Below are 24,492 nucleotides of genomic sequence, written 5' to 3'. Positions count from 1 at the left end.
TGAATATTGAAACCATCCCCAGACATTTCATCTTCTTTTAAAAGTGAAAATATGTTTTCTGTTTGGATGGAAAAGTGCTCTTCAGAATGAGCTTTATTTCTACTAGGGTGTCTTTTGTGAGTAACTGGGGTAAACACAGTTCTCTGTCTAGGTGTGTCATTTAGTTCATCAATGGTGTCTTTTAACTTCATGATTGCAGCTTCCTTTTCACAAGATATTTTCATATAGTGTCATTTTGTGTAAAAGTTCTTTATGAGCGTCAGTATCAATTGTAAAAATCTCATCACTGCTGTCAGTTTGAAACCCCTGTTGAGACGAGCACTCGAGGTGACAAATAGCAAATTTCATTTTCTTTATACTCCTTGTGTTGTGTCAATCTAAGTCTCTTCAGTTCATTATCTCTTTTTTTTATTTCATTTTTTAGCTGCAAATTTTCATCTTTAAGATTCTGTATATCTTCATTATATTTCCGGCACATTTCTTCCGACTCCTCCTCAGCCAAGCGCAATGAAGTTTCAGCTTTCTTTTTTTCAAATTCCAGTTGGGATGTAATTCCAGAAAAAATACTATTTTCATCATTTTCAGGATTAAATAAAAATATTTCTTCATCATTGTCTACAGTCATGTCTATAGTCAAGTTTGAGTAACTTTCTGCCTCCTGTATTGCCTGCAGAAATGAATTTGTAGGTTTCTTTTTTGGGTAGAATCTCATCCTTATAACTCTTGTAATCAAATAAATCATTTTCTTTACATATTCCAACTTCATTAGTGCCAAAAAAAACCACCTCAAATTTATTTTTTTCAATTTTTTTAATAGGCTGGCCATGGCTGATACCCTCTTACTTTGGCAAAGACCCTGTCATTGAGACCAAACATATTATAAAAACTAAAGTGAAACTGACAGTTCTGTTATGAGATAAAAACAGTATATCATTAAGAGAGTGTAGGCTATTGGAGTTAAATCTACAGTATATTATCAAGAAAAGTATTTACAAACAAGTTTTCTTTCTCGAAGTACAGATAACAATAATTCAATACACATAAATGTGTTTTATTAAATTAAAAGTTATTTTCTTCACAAGCAAAAATATATTGCCAATGGTGAGGATTGAACCAGGAACCTCAGAAGTAATGGCTATCTCTCTAACCAACTGAGCTATCAAGTCATACAGGCCATTGCTGATAAGCTCTACTTGGCCACAATCAAAACAGTTGCTTTGCAGGTAGAAAACTGTTGTCAACAAATGACCTCAGTTCAGCCTAGACCCAAATCACCAAAATTCAAATGTCAAACTCAGCTGTTAACTGTTGTAATTTTATTTCACAAACACTTTTAACTTTCTTTCAGTTTTAATTGAAAAGTTTATTATTTTCACAAAATACTTGTGTTGCAAAATAGCTAGTAGAGGTTAGTTTGTAGGCTAATAATTTAAACCTTTTAAATAAAATGAACTCATGCTCAGTAGTAAAAATTGATTGTTAAGAAGTTTACCAATCTTCCAATCTTGAGTTTAAACAAAAAAAGCCATATTAATATTACAGAATAATAAAGTTTTAACCAAATTAAACAACCAGTCACTACATCACCACATCAGTTCCATCAGACATCAGTATAAGAATAAGATAAATTTTTATACAACAAAAATTATACTATGAACAGACTTCAGCTACATGCTGAGTATTGTTCAATTATCAGTTATACAAAGCAGTCAAATTACCCCAACAGAGCGGCCAAAATGAAATGTGATCGGAATATCAGCAGGGCTACTAGTGCTGTGGACATGGTGACTGCTGCACCCCTCGTCACTGTGGGGACCCACCACTCCTCCAACCCCTCCAATTCGTACAAATCCAGACCCCTGACTACTCCCACCAGAGCAGAGTCCACCCCTGGTGTTCCTATCATACAGACCAACGGTTGATGTTACTAATGGGATCATAATTTCAGAATGTGATTCCAATTCTTAAGTTTTAAATGTTTTGCTATGAGATAAACTGAGAACCTTACTTGCTGCTGACTAAAAGGAGCAATATGTCAAAAATAGTGTCATAAGGCTAGAGCAGTGATTAGACATTGATTCATTTTTATGGTTCTACTGACTTTTTCGTCTTTTGTATATGAATACAATCCTGCCATCCTCATCAATTGCATTAAACATATACAAATTCACCAAACATTTATTGTTTATAAATGTACACCTTTCAAAATAACATTTTTCATATCATTCTCCTGTAATAAATGAAAGAAGAATGATTAAATTTTGTGCTGATTTTTAAAACTTGTTATTATATAAATAGTAATTGAAAATTCAAGATAATTGAATGATAGCACTAAGAAAGACAATGGATACTTTATTTTATATATTCCAAAATTGAAAAATTATAGAAGACAGTTCTTGAAAAAGAAATAAACTTTAAAACAAAGTCAGAATATTTTATCAGTAAAACCTATTTCATACACACGATTTTTTATTTATGGCTACTGTAATTTATAAATTCAGATTTGTTCTTTTAAAAATGTGAGACTGAACTGATATACAAGGAATGCCTAGACATTAAAAAGGTTAATCCCATTACTGTCACAAAATTACATTCTCAATATACAACAACTAGAAATATAATATTTTTGATGTCAAATATAATATTTGACATCACAAATATTATGTGATGTCAATATTATACAGTAAACAGAAGAAATAACAACAAAAACATGTGTTCCTCAGTCAAAAATGCATCTCATGCATAACACACATTTTTCCATCCTTATAATCAATAACAAAATCTTGGCTATGGCAAGATGTGGCACAATCTTCAATTAAGTCATGCTATGAAAAAGACAGAATGAATTACAGAAACTCTATTTTTACTTTTAAAAACAATACACTACTTTTTTACTTCTATACAATTTTTCATCATATTCATCAAGACTTATTCAACGTTTATCACATAACTGGCTTGGACAATACCTCAGCAAAAGATTCCTACTGAGATCACAGCTAACCAAGATGGTATTATGAAGTTACTTAAGTTAAAGCATTTAAAAGTCAAGATTTTAACGTGCAGGAACATATGATGATTTGGTCCCAAGTTTGAGCTGTAAGTTGGGAAAAATAAAACATTCAATCAGTTTTTTGTGTTCCACAAGCAGAACGTGACGTGAATTTCATTTTTTTTTTAATCTGTGGGTGGTGCTTATTTTGGATATGTCATCTGAAGTTTTCAAGGTCTCAGAGCTGAATTTAGGATTATTAGTTGTATTTTCCATAATCTCTGCAAGTTTGACAGTTATTTTGGTGTTCCAAAAATAAATAGTTATTTTGAATGATAATTCTAGGGGCTTTTTCTGTTTAGTTGGCAATGTAGAAATGATTCCATTAACTGATTCTAAACAGTATTTTTAATCTCTTCATGGCTTAATTTCCTGTGTTAAAATGTTTTAAAATATTAACTATTTTTAGAAATCTCCAACTTTAATTTTTCTCATATTAATGTTTTATTCTCATTAAAACCTACAAAATAGCATCATTTCCTCTCAAATAATCTTAACAAAGAGATTTTTAGATTATTGAGAACATAAAAGACCAACTAACAATATATCAGTAGTTTGAGTTTAAGGTTATAACAAGTTAAAACAATTCATTTTTATTCAGCCAATTTTTGGCCCTGAACCTAACTAATAACAGTTTTTACATTGTTAAATGTCTTTGAACTCAATAATTATTTAATCTACAACATTGTAAGAAATTGTGTAGTTTTACAACTTGCTTTTAGCAATAGCATCCTGTCATGACTGGCATCTGATTGCTACTAGCTCTCTGATGTTATTTTAAGTGTTTTTATGCCATAGTTTGTCTTTTTAGTGAATTCAAGTAAAGATCTACAATGTGAGCAAATAAGAAATTATGCAGTTAATTTGTAATGACTGACATTCAGTAGTCCTCAATATTGTTTTGACCAATCCAAAAGTATGTTTACATTATTGTTTCATGTGTTTACATTTAAAAAATGATTTTTCAAAATGATTAAAAAAGCAACTGTTCAGAGATAGAAAAATTCAGTTAGTGCTGTTATTATTATTCTCATTTTTCAGTCAATTTTGGATATCTGTGGCAAACTTCTAAAAACTAACTTGTAAATAAACATGTTTTTATACAACTGGACTTCAACTTAGTTTTACTTTCCAAATTTATGTAAAACAAAAAAATATTGTTTTGAGAGAGAAAAATATGGTTTAATTGTGAGTCATTCAAATATTTTTTTTGCACAGAGAATAGTATTTATTATATAATCATTGTTTGGTTTATGGAAAATAATAATGTTGAAAAATCATTTAAATGTCTGTATTTTTCTTAAAAATCACTACAAATTTAGTAAAAATTTGATGGTTTTTATAACATGGAAAATTTGAAAACTATGTTTAAAAGGGGTTTAAACTCTTTACTTATTTTTCATTACAGTCCAAATTTTTGTTCCCAATCTGTTTATGACAATAAAAGTTGCTTCTGACAGCACTCACCCGGGAACTGTGAGAGCAGGAAGAAGGAGAGGGTCAGCAACACGTAGCTGAGAGGCGGTTCTATGTCGTTGAATTGCACAGTGAAGGTGAGCAACACCAAGCCCATGACAATTGCCTTGCCCATCCTAGCCACTACGAAGGCTGTCGTTAAACGGAGAAAGTCAGCAGCTGTCGTTTCATGTAGGACTTGACTCCACTGGCGTTTCTGTAACACAAGCTCTTAGTATTACGATAGTTGCCTTTTTCTGTTACTAATATACAAATATGAGACTGTATTGTATAGTTTCCACTATCAGCATAGAAATCACTGTACTAATTAATTTTATTGTACAAAGGCCCAAAACAGTTGCCAATGGCACAGTTTAACGGGTACAGTGGGAATCAAACAACATCGAGTGTAGCTGCTTCTTGGATAGGTGACCGCTGATCAGGGGGCGGCCCGTGATATACGCGAACTACGCGGCCGCGGGTGGCGCCGCGAGGAGAGGGGCGCCGTGGGGGCGCTGTGCACGTGCGCCCTGCACTGACTAATGCACCGCTACCCGATACACACGCCCCACCCCTTACGCGAGTGACATGGAAACCGTCCGCATGACTCATTATGGTCTATTTCTGTTCGCAGTCTGAGTCTCGCAGTTACATTACGGTCACTGTTAGCGCCGCTTCGCAAGCACCCTCGCCGTGACAGCTGTCTGTCTTACTATTTTATATAATTACATTGATGTGCGTTGTACTGTAGTAAGTTGTAAAATTAATGCCGTTTTTAATTAACACGAAATGTCGAGCAAGAAAAAAACATCTGGAGCATTTAACCGCAAAAGAAAGTTGCAGCAATCTAAAGAAGAATGAAAAGCAGTGTAAAGCACTGCAAAGGTTTTTAACAAATCCACCATTATGTGCGAGTGCATCAATAAGCGTAGAGACAACTGAATTAGATCATAGATGTTGACAATAATTTACCAATAACTGAATCTGAGGTTCTGCCTGGACCGTCAACCAGTCAATTCCATAGTTATCTAGCTACAGAAAACACCATTTCCACCATCAAATATTGATTGTGACAATTCTGTAGCCGCCACCAAAGTTGTGGATGATGATTTATTAGTTGATACAGTGATGTCATCGTCATCTTCATCTATCTACGTCTGTTGTTACGCATAGTCAACAAGTCATTGAAATTGTAAGTTGACTTATTTAACTTACTTAGCATTTTTAGGATAAATAGGTCCAGCAATAACCTCGGCCCAACTTAGTTGGATTTATTAATCATGAATATGATATGATTAGGCCTACCGTTTCAATATGGTGGCCGCAAACAAAAAACACACAAATGTTTAAGCCCTTATTTGACTTTTATTTAAACCAATTTTTATTTTATACCACCATAACATAGATAGGTGTAAAAGATGTTTTAAAAATGTTTTACTATATTTTAGTTAACCTAAATAGGAAGGCCTATTTATTATAGACTATAATAAAATATAGATATAAATATTGCATTAAATATTGAAATCCTGAAAAGGGTAATTTAACAGAGTTATCACACATCATAACATCTCTTGCGATTACACCACGATGCCAACTATAATGTTTTGTTTTGTCTTCCAGGAACCGAACAAGGATACAAACACATTACCTGTGATTTCAAATGATTGTGGGAAGTGGCCACCCAAAATAAATGACGAGGTACGGAAAGTGCTTGTTGAACGAGGGCCTCAGCAAGTCACTGACAAAGAGTTTTCCTGCGGACAGTAAAGGTAGGAGATTTTCTTCAAAATCATTTCACAAGGAAGCTGTGCAACGGAGAACAAGTTCACTGAAATTGTGTACTATACTCAATATCGAAAAATGCAGCATTCTGTTTTCCTTGCAAACTGTTTGGAAACACGAATTCTCTTCTTGCTAGTGACCAAGGGTTATTCTGACTGGCAAAACCTACACAAGACTTTGACCAGTCACGAGAAATCCTCTGCTCATGTTAAAAACTGTACGTTTTGGGCGTGAGCTCTCTGTACGTTTACGATTAAACAAAACTATTGATGAAGAACATGAAAGACTTATCCATGCTGAAACTGAACATTGGCACCAAGTCCAGAAACGATTACTGTGTATAGTACAGTTTTTGGGGACACAGGGGTTGGCCTTTCGAGGGAAAAAGGATGTTTCTTTTTGAACGTAACAACGGAAAACTTTAAAATTGTAGAACACACATAGCAAAGTTTGATGTTTTTATGGCTGAACATGTGAGAAGGATCAAATCAAAAGAAACACACGTTCATTATTTGAGCAAAAATATCCAGAGCGAGTTCATTCTGTTCTTGTCAGCCAAGATCCAAGATAAAATCTTGCAAGACCTACAGCAAGCCACATATTATTCGATAATATTAGACTGCACTCCTGACGTTAGCCATACTGAGCAAATGACGTTTGTGATAAGATTTGTGAAGATTACTGAAAATGAAGATGTGGTAATTAAAGAAACATTTTTAGGTTTCATTCCTATTAAAGATTCATCAGGTGAAGAAGGTCTCACAGAAGCATTATTGAAAGAACTAAAGGAACGAGGAATTCCTTTAAAAAACATGAGGGGTCAGGGCTATGATAATGGTTCGGCAATGAAGGGAAAGCATGTTGGAGTTCAGAAGAAGGATCCTTGATCTAAATCCTAGAGCATTTTATGTTCCATGTGGAAACCACTCCCTGAACTTGGTAATTAACGATGCAGCTCTGTCTTGCAATAGTGCAGTAGACTGTTTCAGCACCATACAAGAAATATATAACTTTTTTTCTAGTTCTACTCAAAGATGGAGTATTTTGCTGAAAAACGTTTCGAGTCTAACAGTCAAACCACTCTGCAACACTAGGTGGGAAAGTAGAATTGAGGCATTATTACCCTTGAGGTACCATATTGAAGAAGTATATGATGCATTATATGAAGCTTCTCAAGACAAGAACCTTGATGCATTTGGTAGACATACTGCCGTAGGACTAGTAAAAAAACTGCAAAGCTTCAAGTTTCTGTGTTTGTATTGTAACTTTGGCATGAGATCCTGTATAAAACAAACATGGTTAGTAAACTGTTGCAAAAGGTCACAAATGATCTTCAAAGTTCAATAGATCTTCTTAAGAGTGTAAAATCATTATTGGAAACTATGAGATCTGAAGAAGGACTAAACAGCGTCATTACTGATGCAAAGGAACTTGCAGAAAAAATTGATGTTGCAGGTGACTTTGAACAAGAAAAAACAGTTAGACCAAGAAGAGTTAAAAAACAATTTTTCTTACGGGAGAGTGAAGATGAAGCTGCAAGTTCTGGTAAAGATTTGTTTAAACCGTAAAATTTCTTCTTTGCTGTGCTTGATAGAACAATATCCTCGTTAAAGGAGAGATTTGAACTGATGGAAAACCATAGTGAAGGTTTTAAATTTCTCTATGATATTGCTAGCTTAGGAAAAGCATGGAGTGAATCAGAGTTTAAAGAAAGCCTGCAAACACCTTGAAACAGTTTTGAGCGGTGGTGATGGAGATGACAAACCAAAAGAATATGACATTAACGGAGATGAGCTGTTTGATGAGCTTCAAATCTTTGGACCAATGCTGCCCCCTACAAGTCACCCAGCTGGAGCGTTGTCTTTTATAACCAAACGTGGTTATGTGGATACTTTTCCAAATATTTTTGTAGCATTGAGAATCTTGTTAACGCTGCCAGTATCCGTGGCCAGTGGCGAAAGAAGTTTTTCCAAATTAAAACTGATAAAAACTTACCTACGATCAAATTTGACCCAAGAACACTTAAGTGGTCTAGCAACCTTGGCGATTGAAAATGATGCCCTAAATGAAATGGAAACGGACATTCTACTGCAAGAGTTTTCAAAATTAAAAGCCAGACGAATTCCTTTTAAATTGCAACATTGAGTATCTTAATTGTAATTATTAGGCTATTATTTTTTAATTTGAATTTGTCTGTAATACAACCTGACGTTTAACAATGACTTGTACACACAATATTGATTGTAGAAGATTTTGTGTTTTCCATCATACATCACATAACTTAAACTTAATAATGTAATGTATCGTAATTGTAGTCTACAATGTGTCACTGTATTTGTAAATGAACACTGGTAAATAAACATAAACTCTGGTTTGTCAGCTATTTTTTTTTCTCCTAATTTGTTCCCCTTTGTTTACTATTTAGGTACAAGGTATGTGACATTTACCGTTCTACGGTGTAGTGTATGACGGTTTATCGGGGGGGGGGGGGGGGGGCGCCAAAACTACTGTTTGCTTACACTATAAAATTAGCTAGGGCCGGCCCTGCCGCTGATCAAACCTGTCCTTGCAAGTAGCCTGCCTACCTGGCCATCAGTACCATTGGTCCCCAAGTTAAGTGTTATAGAGGGCTTCTTACCCCTAACTTCGCAGATAGCCTTTGGCTATCAGCACATTTAAGAATAGAAAGAATGAGATTTATAGGAAATAGTACTTGATAAGCCTTAAAGGTAGAAGGTAATTAGAAAGACTCAAATATTGTATACATGATGGAATAAGGCTGAGAATAATGCAGACATGAATCAAAATGTAGAGGAGGCTGAAGATTGAGGGTCATTAGTGCAGCAATCTCCAAATGGGGTAACTTGAGTAAAGAAGCTGACGTAGAGATGCAAAACACATACCTTACCCTCAGCTGTTGATCGATCTGTATTAGCTTCTCTAAAACATTTCCATTTAGTTCCTCAAAGCATAGTACACTGATTACAGACAACAGTGTTAAGAATGTCACAATTTCAGTTCTTTCAAAAAATGAAATAATCATTAAATATGACTGCTGAAAGAAAAGTAATTTACTATTTAGAAAGTGGATTCTAATTTATATTATTAGAATAGTGGATTTAAAGACTCAGTTTTTAACTTGATATTTTTAAACTGCTAATAAATCTGGTACATAGGTGAGATTAAACCTTTTTATACTACCTATTATCTCTCTTCTTGGGAAAATTTCCAATTTCTTACTCAAATCATAAATGGTAATAAAACATTTTTGAAGAAATGATAAAACTAATACCTAAACACTTTTAGGAGTATTCCAGATGTAAAACTCCATGTTTGTGCTATCAGTTCTCATACATTAGAAATAGAAGTTGTGCTTGTTTGTACCCAGGTTTCTTATGTCAACTGGATCAGGATTTTTACATGTTTAAACTCATCAAAAGAGTATACATTTATTTAAGTTTAAAAAATTATATACTTTTATTTTTTTAATTATAAGTTTAAAAGAGATTAAACTATATATGGCTATTAAGAGTCTTAGAGGCCATCCCTTAATTACATAACGTTAAATGTGGGCTTTTCTGACTCCCTTACTCCTGTTGTAACAAACTCGTAATGGTAACACTAACCCCCTCAACAATTATGAAGCGGCTGACACCAAACCCCTTCCCACGATTTATATTATTATAAATATTGTAATATAATATGATATAATACAGACAATTTTATACTCATAAGTGAATCCTGATTTATTGACACAAAACTAGCATTCCACAACTGTATAACATTGTTTTGAACTGCTTATTTTTTCTTCTTGGAATGTGCATTTTTATAATTAAACCAGTATTTCTCTGTCTACTGTTTAGACATTGCAACTAAAATCTAAGTGCATCCACAATGTAGCAAGACAATCCACTCAGTACTTTACACTCATCTGTAGTAATTCACATGCAGAACTGACAGATGAGTTGATGTCTGGTTGCTAGTTGTGCCAGTCATTCCACGCCTGACTGTATTTATGTCAACAGACATACAACATAACACATCCTGTTCCTACCATGTAGGACAGCTGAGTTATTCCCTTTTACCAACTTACATATTTGGATTTGTGATAGAAATAATATTTACACACAATGTTTCCTAAAGTTTTATATTTACTGCAACACGTGAGTGGGGGAAACAGTTTCTCCAAATAAAGTTTTTATCAAGCACTGTCATGTTTAGCTCAAATGTCAAAATTCCTACTTGTTTAAAAACAGATTAAAACAAACTGCATTACCATTTAAGGAGGTATTTAGATGGGGGATTTAGGCTTTGTCCCGTTTGCTTTCTTTTGGGGAGAATATAATACTAATTTTAAAATCTGTGGGAGGAAACAGACAAATTTTGTGAAAGAATTTAAGCAATTCATTGTTGAGGTTTAATAGTTATGTAATGTTGCATCAACCCCCCCCCCAAAAAAAAAAACCACCCTCCCAATATACCCCTATGCATAATTTAAGTAAACACTGCTGCGTTTGAATGCTTTATGATAGGATTTGTACATTTAATGTAAAAAAAACCTAGAGTGTGTGAAAGAGTTATGGAAAATAATGAAAGCAAAGTAAATAACAGTTAGGTAGTTGTAATATTATAACTACTATATTATTGTTCATCATAAAATCAATGCTGTATTTTTAATAAGGCCGACTAGGTAAACTACTAAATGTCAAAAAAGTATCAAAACAGCTAGATTTAATTAAATTTATAAACTAATTCCAACAAATGCTTCTTAAAATATGTGCATACTAATTACTTACTATTAGATGTTAAAAACAGATTCAAAATAAATATTGAGATTTTGCAACAGTGACAAGTTAAAAGCAAAAAAACTATATAATATAAAACAAAGTACCGGTATTGACATAACGTATTCTGTCATGGAAACTATAATAGATTTTAGTAATGCTTACTTATGCTTAAGGGAATTAAACAAAAAGAGAAGAACATCAGAAACCCTAAGATACATTTTCTAACAAAATTAAAGCCACCATAATGAGACTTTTTGCCAGACATGAATTAATAAGGTAACTCTCCACCACTATTCGTCGCACCCCAACTGTCTTCTCTGCTATATTCTGGTTTAAATGACAGCTTTGTTGAGAACATCACAATCTTTGATAATAACTTATCGGGTTCAAAACTGAAGTTGCATCAGCTCCACACTGCAATCTAATTTGATAGAATGAGGCACTCTAATGTTTTAGCAAGTAAGAAGTGGTGCAAGAATTTTTAGATCTCGTGAGAAGCATCTATACTAATAGACTTTGAAGGGACATGTGAGACATTGCAGGTTTATTTTGCGGCCCAGAATAGTCCAGTTTTGTTTTTCTCTGATGTGGATGTCTGTTTAAGAGTAGCTGTAGTGGTGGCTATTTTTATTTTAGCCACATTAGAACAATGTTAAACCTCATGTGCTTTTATGGCCTTATTTTTAGTTATAGGATTATGGAGAATGTCTCATTTTAAAGGTATAATAAACAACCATCCTGAAGCTTTTTTTTTTTTTTTCTGTAGCTTTACTGGCTATTCAGAACAAAATCTTACACTTTTTTGTAAATCATAGTTTAAAACTAATATCTATAAACTTTACACGAGAAATTAAAGAGCGTTTGCATACATATCAGTAAGACATTGCCCTTATAGGGAAATACTCCACCCGCTCTCAAGAGCCATCCTGAGGTTTAGTTTTGGAGACTGAGAGCAAAATTAATTTATTTTTGCTCCAGATTTCTTGTTTGTTGAGATAAATTTGGATCTTCAGACAGATCTACAGACAATGCCGAGCTACTGAATTTTAACAATGTATTTCTATGACCCTTGTTCTTATCTCTGTAATAATATACAATAGAATGTTTACACACAACAATTAAATAAATATTCTAGGATTATTCATATTAACCACAAATGTGCAAACTGGAATCTGCACAGTTTGTGCCATCCCCCTAATTTGGTAGCTGTTATTGTAGATTTATTTTATTCTGGATATTATTGTGGAAACTAGGTATTTGGCTTAGAATAATAAAAGCAAGTGTTCAGATTTCATTATGTCAAAGACTTGATCCCCAGAAACAAGAGAGCCTCTAGCCCCCCGTCCACCTACAATTTATAAAGACAAATAATATTATCCTCCAATTGTTTACTATATAACTGCTTATGAATCAGTTTTATTTTGTATGATTTGCAGGGTTATTTTTAAAGGTTATTAAAATCTATATTAGAAAACATTACACACTATTGTATATAATTTTATTCATAACATTCCATACAGTGCATCTTAAAAATTACTAACCATGTAATGAAATAATTTGTACTAGTAGGAATATCAACAAATGTTAAATTTAAGTTTTATGTCATATTTCAAAAATCACCATATTGTAGAAGGGTTACTGCTCTTAGAATGTATTTTTCTTAAAAAATCATATACTTAAGCTTTTGTTTCTGACCTTGATTGATTAGAGTAAGAAGCACGCCAATTACAATTAATTGCACCCAGCCCTCATTGCATTAACAAATGTTTTCAGATATTGCTAAATTACAAGTTAGTACTAAAGTGTTAAATTACATACCATATTGTGCAGAGTAGTTGCTTATCATACACCTGAGCAACTGACAGTTACTGACACAATGAGAGTGCTCAAAAATGTATACAGACATTCTTTGAAATGCACGGGCACATTCAAATAGCTCTTTAGAATAGTTTTATGGAGTTGTGAAAGTAGACAGTTTATGGGGAAGAAACCTTAAACCCCTCTTATAATAACTGAATACTCACAAAACCCATTGATGAGTGAGCTTGACCTCTGAAATAATTGTCTATATGTGCCACTACTGATAAGATTATAGTATTACAATTTTAAATCTTTTACAAATTATGTTTTTTAACTAATCAAACCAGATTCTTCTTGCAATGTTTAGTTGTGGTACTGAATCTGCAGGTACTTACCTGTAAACTTTGTTGTAGGTAGGCCAGTACTGTGTAAAACAACAGAACGTATAGACTGGCAAACCTTTCTTCCGGACAGATAACCTTTTCAGCTGCCATGTTAAATACCACCTGTGGAAATAATAATTTTTCTATAGTTATCAAATAAATATGGTAACCTTACTACTGGCCAGTGACTCATTTCAAGCTCCTCTAGGTTTACTATGTAATGGCAAGTTACTCATATTTATTCGCTGTGTCATAATCATCATTCGCTGTGTTTCTATGATGTATATAATCATTATAAAGAGGGTTTAACCTTGATAAAATAATGTAACATCTACATGTTCCAAATCAATTAAAAACCTATTCTATATTGATCTATGAAAAAAACTTTTGCATTTTGGTCCATTAAGCACTGTCTTGTATGTTAGTATAATATGATATAGTTTTTACGCAATCTAGTGCTAATATTTTTCCAGTTAAATATTCCAACACTACATACTTTGGCAAAAAAATATAACAAGTATGTATACCTTTGCATAAAACATATACTTTTTATAACAGTTACCAGTATAGAGGTTACTATAAGGCCAGTTGGAGATGTAAATTCATGCTTTTTTAACCCTGGATTACTAACATGTCATAAATTTGATGAATGCAGTATGTGCAAAAATGCTAGAATTGGAGAACCATGACCAAACCACTTTCTTGTTCTCAGTCCCTTCCTAACTGTGGCTCTTGACATTAATACTGGCCTGAGAGCCGTGGAGTTCCGTCTAATCTTAGTAAAGTCAATCTAATCTTTTAGACAGTGTGTCGATAATTCAAAGGGATAGTGTGTACATTACAATTTTATATTATAAAATTATGTTTGATACTAAACTAGTTTAGTGCATTGTGTTCTGTTTTTGCTTTGCAAGTTGAGTAATAGTTTATGTATGGCTTACTTTTTGTTTATATAGTTGTAAGTATAATGGAGCACAAGAAGGAGAGCACTAAATGAGGAATTGTCAGAGGATTAGGACTCAGAGATTGTGGGAATACCTTCTATTCCATCTCCCCAAGAGAAGAATATCAACCTCCTTTGCGAATGTTGCATAGACTACATAATACCAATTGACGGAGTATAGGTAAACGCGACGTGAGCCAAGAAAATCGTGCGCCTACGACAAGATGGCGGCGGCCAGAGATAAGTCATTCTAGGGGCGAGCGTGAGACTAGCCTCCATCGCTCTCAGCAGGTGCTGTCTACGTGCATACTCTGCTGATTGATCGCACTCTGTCGTGTACTTAAATGTATACTGTTTATTATATTTCCTCATTGTGGATCATGCCTACACCGTTGCGTACGGTTGTATGAACAGAGGGAAAATAGAAGGAATTAACTACCATGGCCAAGGGTTATTTAACTATACCTACATCTCATTATTAATCAAAGCAATGCCACTTTAACTATCACGAAGTTAAGTTTTAAATGTATTAGTTAAAAATTGTATTTTAATTACATACAGATCATAAATATTACAGCGTTACTATATTACCTACATGCTAATATTAATCAAGCGAACAAAATAAACCTGTTCAATAAAAATTTACAAATTAAAAAACTAGGTTATTTGATTGAGTAAATCTTACAGAGTGCTTTTAGACCACATGTAGAGTATGCATAGCAATAAAAAAAATTAAATTTCATAATTATTTGAACTGAAATCGTATATTTTGGAACTTAAACAATTTAAGTGTAGTATTACCAATTCTAAAACATGCTTTTAGTTAGTACATCTTAGGATGATTTTTGAAAAAATAGTGTTCGACAACCCTTATTTCAGGCCAAAATATTTTATTTAGACACACTGAAGATTTTGTACTTAAAATAATTAACCAAATCATTCATGAACAATTGAATTTCTTCGAACATTTGACACATCATTTGACATTTTGAATTCCAGGAGCATTCGAGCTAACTACATAAAACCGGCTTTGTACCCAGGTTATTATGAAAAAATTCCGATTTTCTCCAGAAGACAAAATATTTTTCAACTCTAAATGAAAAAATTGTTCATCATAACATTTATCAAAAAGAAAATTAAGATTCCTTGGCTTTATCATGCATTCAAAGTACCTTGGAAATGTATTGTGAATATGTTAAGTGTGCTGATAGTAACCTCCAAAAAAACTAATTCCACACAAAAGTTTTGTAAAATTGAATTTAAATAAGTTTTATATGTCAAAGTTTCCTATTTATATAGCTTGTTAGCTTTTTTACAGATCCCAGAAATTGTTGATCTTTACATCATTTAGCTTATTACAGTATAAATATGATCTAATATGTTACTTTGATTGGAAATAATAATAATCATATCTTCAAAGCCCGCGATGTGAGGCTCTCAAGAGGAATGTAGCGTACCGGTATAGCGAGTAGCGCCCGACTTGCGAGTTAAAACTCTTTCATGTAATCTAAAATACTGACCAAACTATGGTAGCTAAATAAAAAAAAAAACAGCAGCAGTCGTGGGACTGCCGATAGAAGTGAAAACGGAACTAATAAGTTGAGAGTAATTAACAATACGTTATAGTAGCAGTACATCTGTAATTGTAAATGTGACGCGTTTTTAATTTTCCAATTTTAAAATCCACGAAAAAATATTATCAAATAACTAGAAATCTATTTTACCACGCTAGTAAGATAAATCTTATACCGTAATAATACTCATTTCGTGATGAAGAGGTTAAATATTAAAAACATAATTAAAATGAATAATGCTAAATTTTAAATACAAATATTCGTACAAGTATTAAAAATGTTTAAAAATATATTCGTTGTTTTCATTATTCATTTATCTGTATAAAAATATGTTGTAATTGCTCAATATTAATAGTTAGTTAAACATAGAATACAAGTGAGTAAACACCGAGTGAACAACAGTGAGTTTATCACCGTTGTAAATAATACAGTTATTGCTACGGATAAAGTATATAATTGCAATAACAATTAAACCCACAATATTTTTAAAACTAATAAATTAGTTAAATTAACTTGGTTCTTTCGTAAAGGTATTTTTATTGCACAATAAACTAATTTATTGAGTTAATACGGTATCAGTGAGCCAATGCGCCAACTACAGTTCCGGCAGAAAACGTTCACTCATCACTTCATACGCTACTACAGGCTAAACTAAACTTCCAATAAAAAAAATGATAAATTACAAAAAAAAAATATTCATCTATTTTCACACAACTTTCTCGCTGACAAATTTTGTCTGACCAAAAAAATAAAAAAAATCCTCGCTTACTACTTTTTTCTTGTCATTGTAAACGCTATGTAAAATGTAAACAATAATCAAAATTATTTCGAAATTTTTTTAATATTTAAAAATGTAACCAATAGATTGCCAATATTAAGAGCTTTAATTTTACGCATCTTACAGAATTGTACGACATTGACTTCACTTTTAAATCGCGAGAGGAAGCCGTAAAGGTCACTGATTTTCGCAGTCTGTTTTCATACTCCGCCGGGACAGTTTTTAAACACAGCGAGACTGACTTTTTCATGCAGGTTAGTAGTCCGCGGCCAAGTCTACGGTTAAAAAACACAGCGAGACTGACTTTTTCATGCAGGTTAGTATCATTAGCATGTCGGTGACGCGAACCGAGGATTTTACCCTCTACCAAAAACGCTCAACGCGCCTAAAGAAGTTTTCACTTCAAAAATATACTGTTCAGACAGTTGAACCCTTAATTATTTGTACTTTCTGACTACAAATTCTACTGTTTTTAAACTCACCTATTCAAAAAAAGCAAAAAAATAGCAGCTGACTAACTTTTTCATGACACGTTTTAAAAACTTATATAAAAGTATTGAAACTGATATATTAATATTTCGGACTGTACCATTATTTTCCTTGACTTATCAGCTTTATGTATGGAAAGTTTCAAAACGTTATCTTTATTCTAAGTAGACTAGATCATGAGTTATTTTTAACAGCAGCATTGACATTTTACACTATTCTGAGCGTATTTTTGCTTTACTTGCCTATGACAAGATGTCGGACTTGGCTTCAGCTGCTGTAATGACAGTTATATAGGCATAGTCCATCTATTGCTCTTAAATAGTACATGTGATGATGCTGTATAGTGTTGTGTGGATACTGCGATATGCTGTTTACAACGTAATGACAATTAAACAAACACTAAAAATTACAATGTACATTTTAATTTACACTTTAGTGCTATTCAAACTCAGTTATTCACAATTTTCTGTTTATACATTATCACTGATACACCTAAACATGTTATATCAGTTACATACAATTTTTAATCCTAATAGTTTACATTATGTTTATGCCTATAGCCTATTCTTCTAATACAAAAAGTTATTTGCAAGATAAATTATGTACATTTAACTTAATTAATTTTTACTCCTAAAACATTGGTTTTGTGCTAAACATAAACATCCATCACAAATATATTGTTTTTGCAGTTAAAAACTAACTAAGATAGGGTAAGGTAAGGTTAATTCGCAGTATAGGTAACTTCGCATTAATTTCTGTTCCTCTTTATTACAGACTTGCCTGTAAAGTTATTAGTTCATGCATTTGCCTCTAGGTAGCGAAAGATGTCTACTTTTGAAGAAACACATGTTTCGCCGGTTCTGCTTTCTAGTTCGTGTTGTAAACAAAGTTAAAGGTTATGTCTGACAATTCCTTTAGAGCGTTGTGTGCTGTTTTTACGAAGTATATAGTTGTTTGGTGGATTTAGTTTATATAATACGTGTGTGTGGTAGAGTAGAAGTTCTGGTGTGGTACATGTTGTTCATGAAAACACAGTTTCATTTAATAGTAGTTTGATAATTATTTCTAACCTTTTAAAAATAAATAAGCTATAACCTTAGAATCTAGGATGTTTTTGTTAGCAAAATCACTTATAATTTTACACGTTCCTGTTACTGTAATAGGTAATTTTATTTTTTCCTAAGAAAGTTTGTTTGCTATTTTGCCTGATAAAAATCGATATACAGACGCATAAGTAATGTTATATATTATGCATATTTAAAAAATCAAATGTAGGCTATTGCGAAATTACCTTACACCTTTCTCTTACTCTTTATTTTTCACTGCGAAATTACCTAACCTGATTAATACTGTGTTTCGTGAACATCATTATTCATATTATTTCACTTTACTCTTGATTAAAAATGGTTAAACCTAAAAGACAAAGAGCTAAGCAAACGTAAGACTTATAGAAATTATAAAAATATGATCTAGTAAGTGCGGCGAAGAAAGTGAAGGCAGATGAAGTAACCCTGTACAAAGCAAGCAAGGACTCTGGGGTTCCTATAATACATTAAAAGACTTTTTTAGTCAAAAATGACGATTTAGATCATGCTCATGTTCTCAAAATGGGCAAACCATTCGCCTTGCCCTCAGATATTTGAGTTGCGTGTTTTTAACTTTATTGTTGAAATGCAGGAATTGGGTTTTGGCCTTACAGGGCTTCAAATGAGAAAACTGGCTTATGACCTTTCAGACAAAAATAGGCAGATCACACTTTTTTAACACAGAGAAAAAGACGAGGCAGCAAATGGTGGTGGTCAAAATTTAAAGAACGCTATAATCTGTGTCTTCGGACACCCGAAAACTTATCAAGGGTACAGAGCAAGCATGGCAAATCCAGTGATGGCGCAAGATTATTTACAAAAATTAGACAAACTTTTGTCTCAAATGGGAATAAAAAACCAGCCCAAATAGGATCTGGAATGTAGATGAAACAGGACTCACATATGTTGTAAAAACCGAATAAAATGGTGTGTCAAGTTGGGAAAAAATATGTTTATAAAAAGAACACATACGCAGAGCGGGGACAGCTTCAAACAGTATTGTGTTGTGTTTGCGCTGATGGAAGTTTCATCCCACCAATGGTGATTTTTAAAGGGATAAGATGGAGTGACCCAACTCAAAGAAAACAGTCTTCCTAACTCATTTATTAGGCTATCCCCAAAGGTTGGATAAAATTTCAGAACTTTTCCTAGAATGGTTCAAATTCTTCATTGGTGCTATCTGTCCAGCAAGGCCTGTTGTCTTACTGATGGACTCTCATGGGGCTCGCATGTTGGGCCTGAAGTCATAGAACTTGCAAAGCAGAATGAATCTACCTTATGACTTTCCCTGCACACACGAGTCATTTATTTCAACCCCTTGATGTAGGAGTTTACAAGTCTCTGAAAAGTGTCTGGGCTAAATTGTTGAACAATCACATTTACTGAACCCAAACAACATGCCCAGTCGTTCCCATTTCCAACGAGCTCTTTACTCCTGCATTTCTGGAAAGTTTCACTCCTCTGAATATCATACACTCATTCAAGAAAGCTGGGGCTTGTCCTTATAACCCCCCTACGTTCTTCCTGCAGAAGCATTGGCACCAAGCAGGCTCACTGATCGCTATGGTCCATCTTCACCTGCTACTCGTGTTAGGAAGTCAGGCCCTACCTTGTGATCTTGGGACAAACACTGTCTACCCTTTCTCCAAAGGACCCCTCTGAAGAACAACTGCATGGTGTAGAAGTTCCTCACGCGCCAAAAACAAACAACATCTGAAGTTGGAGATATGGCTACGAAGGGCGCCATAAAAAGAAAGAAAAACCCCCCCAAAAAGAGCCACGAGACTCTTCTGCGAAGTGTCTAAACCCACCCGAAAGAGATAAAATGGATCAACCAAAACCTGGCACTCCTAAAGATAGGCCTGCCAAGCCTGATGATGATTGGAAGTGTGGTTTATGCTCTAAAACTGTTCTCGGAGGACGTGAAGAAGAAGAATGGTGCTCAGTGGTTACAGTGTTCATTTTGTAAGTTCCCCTATCACGAAAAGTGCCAGAAAAATCCTACAAAGGAGCTCATTTATATGTGTGACGCTTGTGAGCCATTTTATGGAAGTGAGGACACGGATTAACATCAGGTATGCCTATTTGTACAAAGTTGCGAAATTACCTACCCACTATTGCGGAATTACCTGTACTAATGCAAAGTTACCTTACCTTGAAAGACTTAAGAAAAACAGCTTTTATATATACATATATAATGCAATAAATTTAAAACTAAAGGAAATTTTAAACTAATATGTGTTTTTTTGTATTACACACGTTTTGTAGTTTTTAAATAAATAATTTTTTGTAATAAAAGCCAACTTTTTAGGTTTTACTGCGAAATTGCCTTACCTTACCCTAAGCCAGTAATAAACAACTGAAATTAGGTCAAATCAATTCTTATTTTAACATTCTTAAGATTACAAAATAAACAAAATGTATTTGACAAAATAAGTAATAATTGTGTAAATGCCTGTCCGTCCGTACGGTAACTCTTAATAGAAAGGTCCTAGACACTGAAACTTGGATCATATTATGTTCCTGTTAGTCCAAGGAGCACTACTGATTTTGGCGTCAAAGGCCAAAGTTAATATAATATTATATTGGTCTTACGGGTAATGATGATGACAACGATAAAATCGCACAATAAACAAATTCGTACACAAACTGAGTGCCTATAATCAGTTGATATTTTATTGTGTGGCATACGGTATACATGTGATGTTACTTTGTTGGATTAGATGGTTAGACTTTTGTTACTTTCTGACAATTTCTTCAATGCTAATGTTACATCAATGCTAACAAAGGGCGAAAATAATAAAAAAATAACTTTTATAATTTCTTTGAAAATTAAGAGATTCACATTTTGGTAAGTCATAAGTTAGATTTATAAACTGAATAGACATTGCTTTTTTAATAATGATATTAAGCTATTACAAACAACTCAGATTTTTTTATGGAATAATACAGAACTCACGTATACAATGGCAGATTTACGAAGTTAAGCTTCATTGAGTGTTCGGAACTTCTTACCTGGTTAGTAGTGGTGTGAATGTTCTCTAGATGCAGGTAGACTGAGTGGACCCAGGAGAAGAGAGCGCGCGAGTGTCTCGCTAGCGAACGCATCACACTACACTCGTCCACAACTACCAAGAGCACTACTCTGAAACAGGGACTCCATACAGCACTTAGATAGTTGCACTCATTCTTGAATGCATCTCATAATATTTTTTTTTATTTGGATCAAAATCATTGTTATAATAAACACTCTTACTTTTACGAACTATGTTAAATGCGAGTAATTTTCTAAAGAGTTGTCATTCCTTTTGGGTAGTAATTTCTGAGGATTTTCACTTTCATTTGTGGGTTAACTAATATTATAAAGAACAAATGAATAATGAATGCAGACTGAATATAAAGCACTAGCCTATAGCTATGACAAAGTTAATGGTAGCTAAAATTTAAGATTACTTCAGTTAACCCCTCACAAAATATTTGATGTACAAAATTCTTTACGTTAAACCATCTAACACTAGAATCAACTAACACTTAGCTTTGTTTGTTTCAAGCTACGTCTCTTGAAGATTATATGCTTGTGTTTCATTCATATTACATTGAATCTCTTAAGAGTGAGACCGCTTCTTTTGGTTTCTCGTCAAGTTGCAGTGTTTGCTTTCCAAGAAGAAGGTTGGCCGTCCTGAAAACGTTTATCGCTATACGGATGAAATGTTAGAATCTAATTGACAACAGCAGAGAACCTTGAAATCCAAAAGCTAAATATTTATTATAATGTTAATGGAAGATTTATATAAGGTTTTTTTAGCAAGAACTGATCCATACAAACTTCAAAAATCGGTATTTTATAGACACGCTATAATTCAAGTTAATTGTTTATATCCTTAAAGAGGTTGCAATTGTATGAAACAATATGAGAGCATACTCGCCTACTTATTTTCGTATAGTTGCAGTAAAGACACTTTGTGTGCACATCTTGTTAGATTGTCTCTCCCCCTCATAATATTAATCCTTTTAGTATAATAATAATTTGCAGTACAGTTTGGTATCTCACCTTAATATAAGTAGGTATTGATACTCTTCAGTACTATTCATTAAATATTATTGTGTCCTAACATGGTGCAAAATCGTAGTTCCATTTAACTACGCCGCCGTGCTGTGGTACACACAGTTAGTAAATTGCTAACATTATCTGTATCAGGTTTTAAATCGTAATAATATTACATTTGCTTTCAAAAATTAGTTCATTAACATGTCTTGCCATGACGAAATTCTCAAAATTGTTTTCAGTACATAATAAAAATCAATATTTATTCTAACTAAATCATATTATTAAAAAACCATATAAACAAAAATACATGTCTTTTTTTGTCTACTGTATACAAAATATTCCATCGTGTTAGCGTTGCACGATTGCTGATATTCTCAAGTTTTGATGTTTATACAAATACAAATGGATGTGCCCTACTTAATGAAAAATGTTGTATATAAATAATATGATATTTTTCAACATTAGCATTAAAACAGTTTGTGCTCAAATAAAATGTACATAAATTCAAGTTTGTAATTTATGTACATAAATTCAAAGTACAAAATGTGCAGCACATAAAGAAACTGTTAATTCATTTTAAAACACTCCTACAAAATGATAACATCAACTAACTAAAGTACCCTTACTTATTAGCCAACGACAGACCTCTTTGCGAGGGCTATTAGGTAGCCAGTGGTGATGTACCCAGTGGCGAGTGGTACTACCAACACGACATAGACAAAAGTGCAACAGCTGACAGTCACCATGCTGTAGCTACGAGCCAGGAATGGCACCAGGAACAGTAGTGCCAACAGACATCCTATTACAAACATTGAGTTACTGTCTTGACCAAACATTACATTACAAATTATTAAATAATTGCAAGTCTCATTTAGTGAGTTGCACAAGTAAGACACATTTTGCTAATCACAGCACCTTACCAGTTGTGTTTAGATTTTACGGAGGTAAGGGTGTTTAATTAACTCACAGTTTAATCCAATTTTTACTCTAATTCAGATTATGCACTGCGATACCACAGAAAGTGCCAATATTTATTGTCTGTGCGCGTACGACATGCAAATGTCCTGTAATTGATCTGTGTATTGACATTGTTTGGACTCAATACTACAATCTGAATTTACTGGTACGTGTTTCGTTTCTTTTGGCGTATAACTTCTGATGGTTTATACTTGTATCGCTTAAATTCGCTTAAAGAGTTTTGACATCTTAGGAAAAGGGTAGTTTTCAACCCTGGAGACGTAGTGATATATATTTTTTTGCGGCATTTAACAAAGGCAAACGACAAAAATCTTGTTATCATTCCAAACCATCCATCATCAAGAACAAACTTTAAACAAACAAAAATGTTTTATATAAATTTAATGTAGTTGGATTTCTGTATTTCTAAAATATTCCATATCTGTATTTCAGTCACAAAATATATCTATTTCTCAAACTGCGCCGGAGGGACTATTTAAAACTGTAATCATGAAACATTATGGGTTTCCTATCTTTAACCCCTTCATAAGATCTTGTTCACATTTTATTTTATTATAAATATTTATATAATATATTTATAAAAATAATATAATATTATAAATGTGTTCCATGAAGAGTAATGGAAAACAGGGTTTAGAAAAAGTAGAAAGCAACAAATAAATTATTAAAATAAGTAATCACTCGTCTATGAAAACTGTTTTCAATCGTAATAAATATATATAATATTTATAAAGAGTTTTTTATTAATACTCTCCATGGCTTACAACTTTTACAGTGTCATCAATAATAAACTCACTTCAACCAAGAAATGTAATTACTAAATTTTTGTCTTCTGAACTTTCTGAATTAAAATTGTAATCTAACCTGCATTTGCATGTCTTGTCTCGTGTTGCTGCAGGAGCAGCCTTGTAGCGTTGGGGGTTGCCGAACATTGCTGAAATCCAAACAACATAATTTCGATTTCTTAAGACACTGTGAAGCTACTACCATTGATTTTATTAGTTTACACAGGAGATAAATCATTCATATACGGGCGAGGTGTGCTGAGGTCCGAGGGATTATTTCACTTAGTAGTGAGATCCGACGCTAGGGCTGCGCTGCCTAACTTTGATTGTTACTGATCAAATATTTACTGCTTGAGCTTCCTGAGCCTCTCACTCCACAGAGTGCAGTCTGAGCGCTCATATTTTCTTGCCTATTTGCATACGATGAATTATCTCTTCTGTAACTAATAGAATCAAAGCTATTACTTACCTTGGTGTATGTAACTTAACTGTTTATCGGCTGTAAAGTAAACCTTTAAGCGAATTAATTACTACTGCCACTCAGTCTTGATATGAG

The 24,492-nt window shown here is 33.4% G+C and overlaps 1 protein-coding gene across 2 annotated transcripts in view; it reads right to left on the bottom strand.

Annotated features, from left to right (window-relative positions):
* The window catches only part of LOC124354400 (protein TRC8 homolog), a 29,583-nt gene extending 5,424 nt beyond the window's left edge, over positions 1 to 24,159 (bottom strand). Inside the window, exons 1-6 of one of the 2 annotated variants that reach the window (XM_046804823.1) lie at positions 24,016 to 24,159; positions 22,819 to 22,972; positions 21,141 to 21,270; positions 13,269 to 13,379; positions 4,517 to 4,721; positions 1,719 to 1,899 (exon numbers count right to left, since the gene is read on the bottom strand). In XM_046804823.1, the coding sequence (XP_046660779.1) occupies positions 1,719 to 1,899; positions 4,517 to 4,721; positions 13,269 to 13,379; positions 21,141 to 21,270; positions 22,819 to 22,972; positions 24,016 to 24,103 (869 nt within the window). In that variant the 5' untranslated portion in view covers positions 24,104 to 24,159. The remainder of the gene's footprint in view (positions 1 to 1,718; positions 1,900 to 4,516; positions 4,722 to 13,268; positions 13,380 to 21,140; positions 21,271 to 22,818; positions 22,973 to 24,015) is intronic. The other variant, XM_046804824.1, reaches the window with a different exon arrangement.
* Between the last annotated feature and the right edge of the window lie 333 nt (positions 24,160 to 24,492).

The sequence above is a fragment of the Homalodisca vitripennis genome, chromosome 2, assembly GCF_021130785.1.
Source record: "Homalodisca vitripennis isolate AUS2020 chromosome 2, UT_GWSS_2.1, whole genome shotgun sequence".
NCBI lineage: Eukaryota > Metazoa > Arthropoda > Insecta > Hemiptera > Cicadellidae > Homalodisca > Homalodisca vitripennis.
Note: the sequence above shows the minus strand (reverse complement) of the source record. Positions and strands in the feature narration are given on the sequence as shown.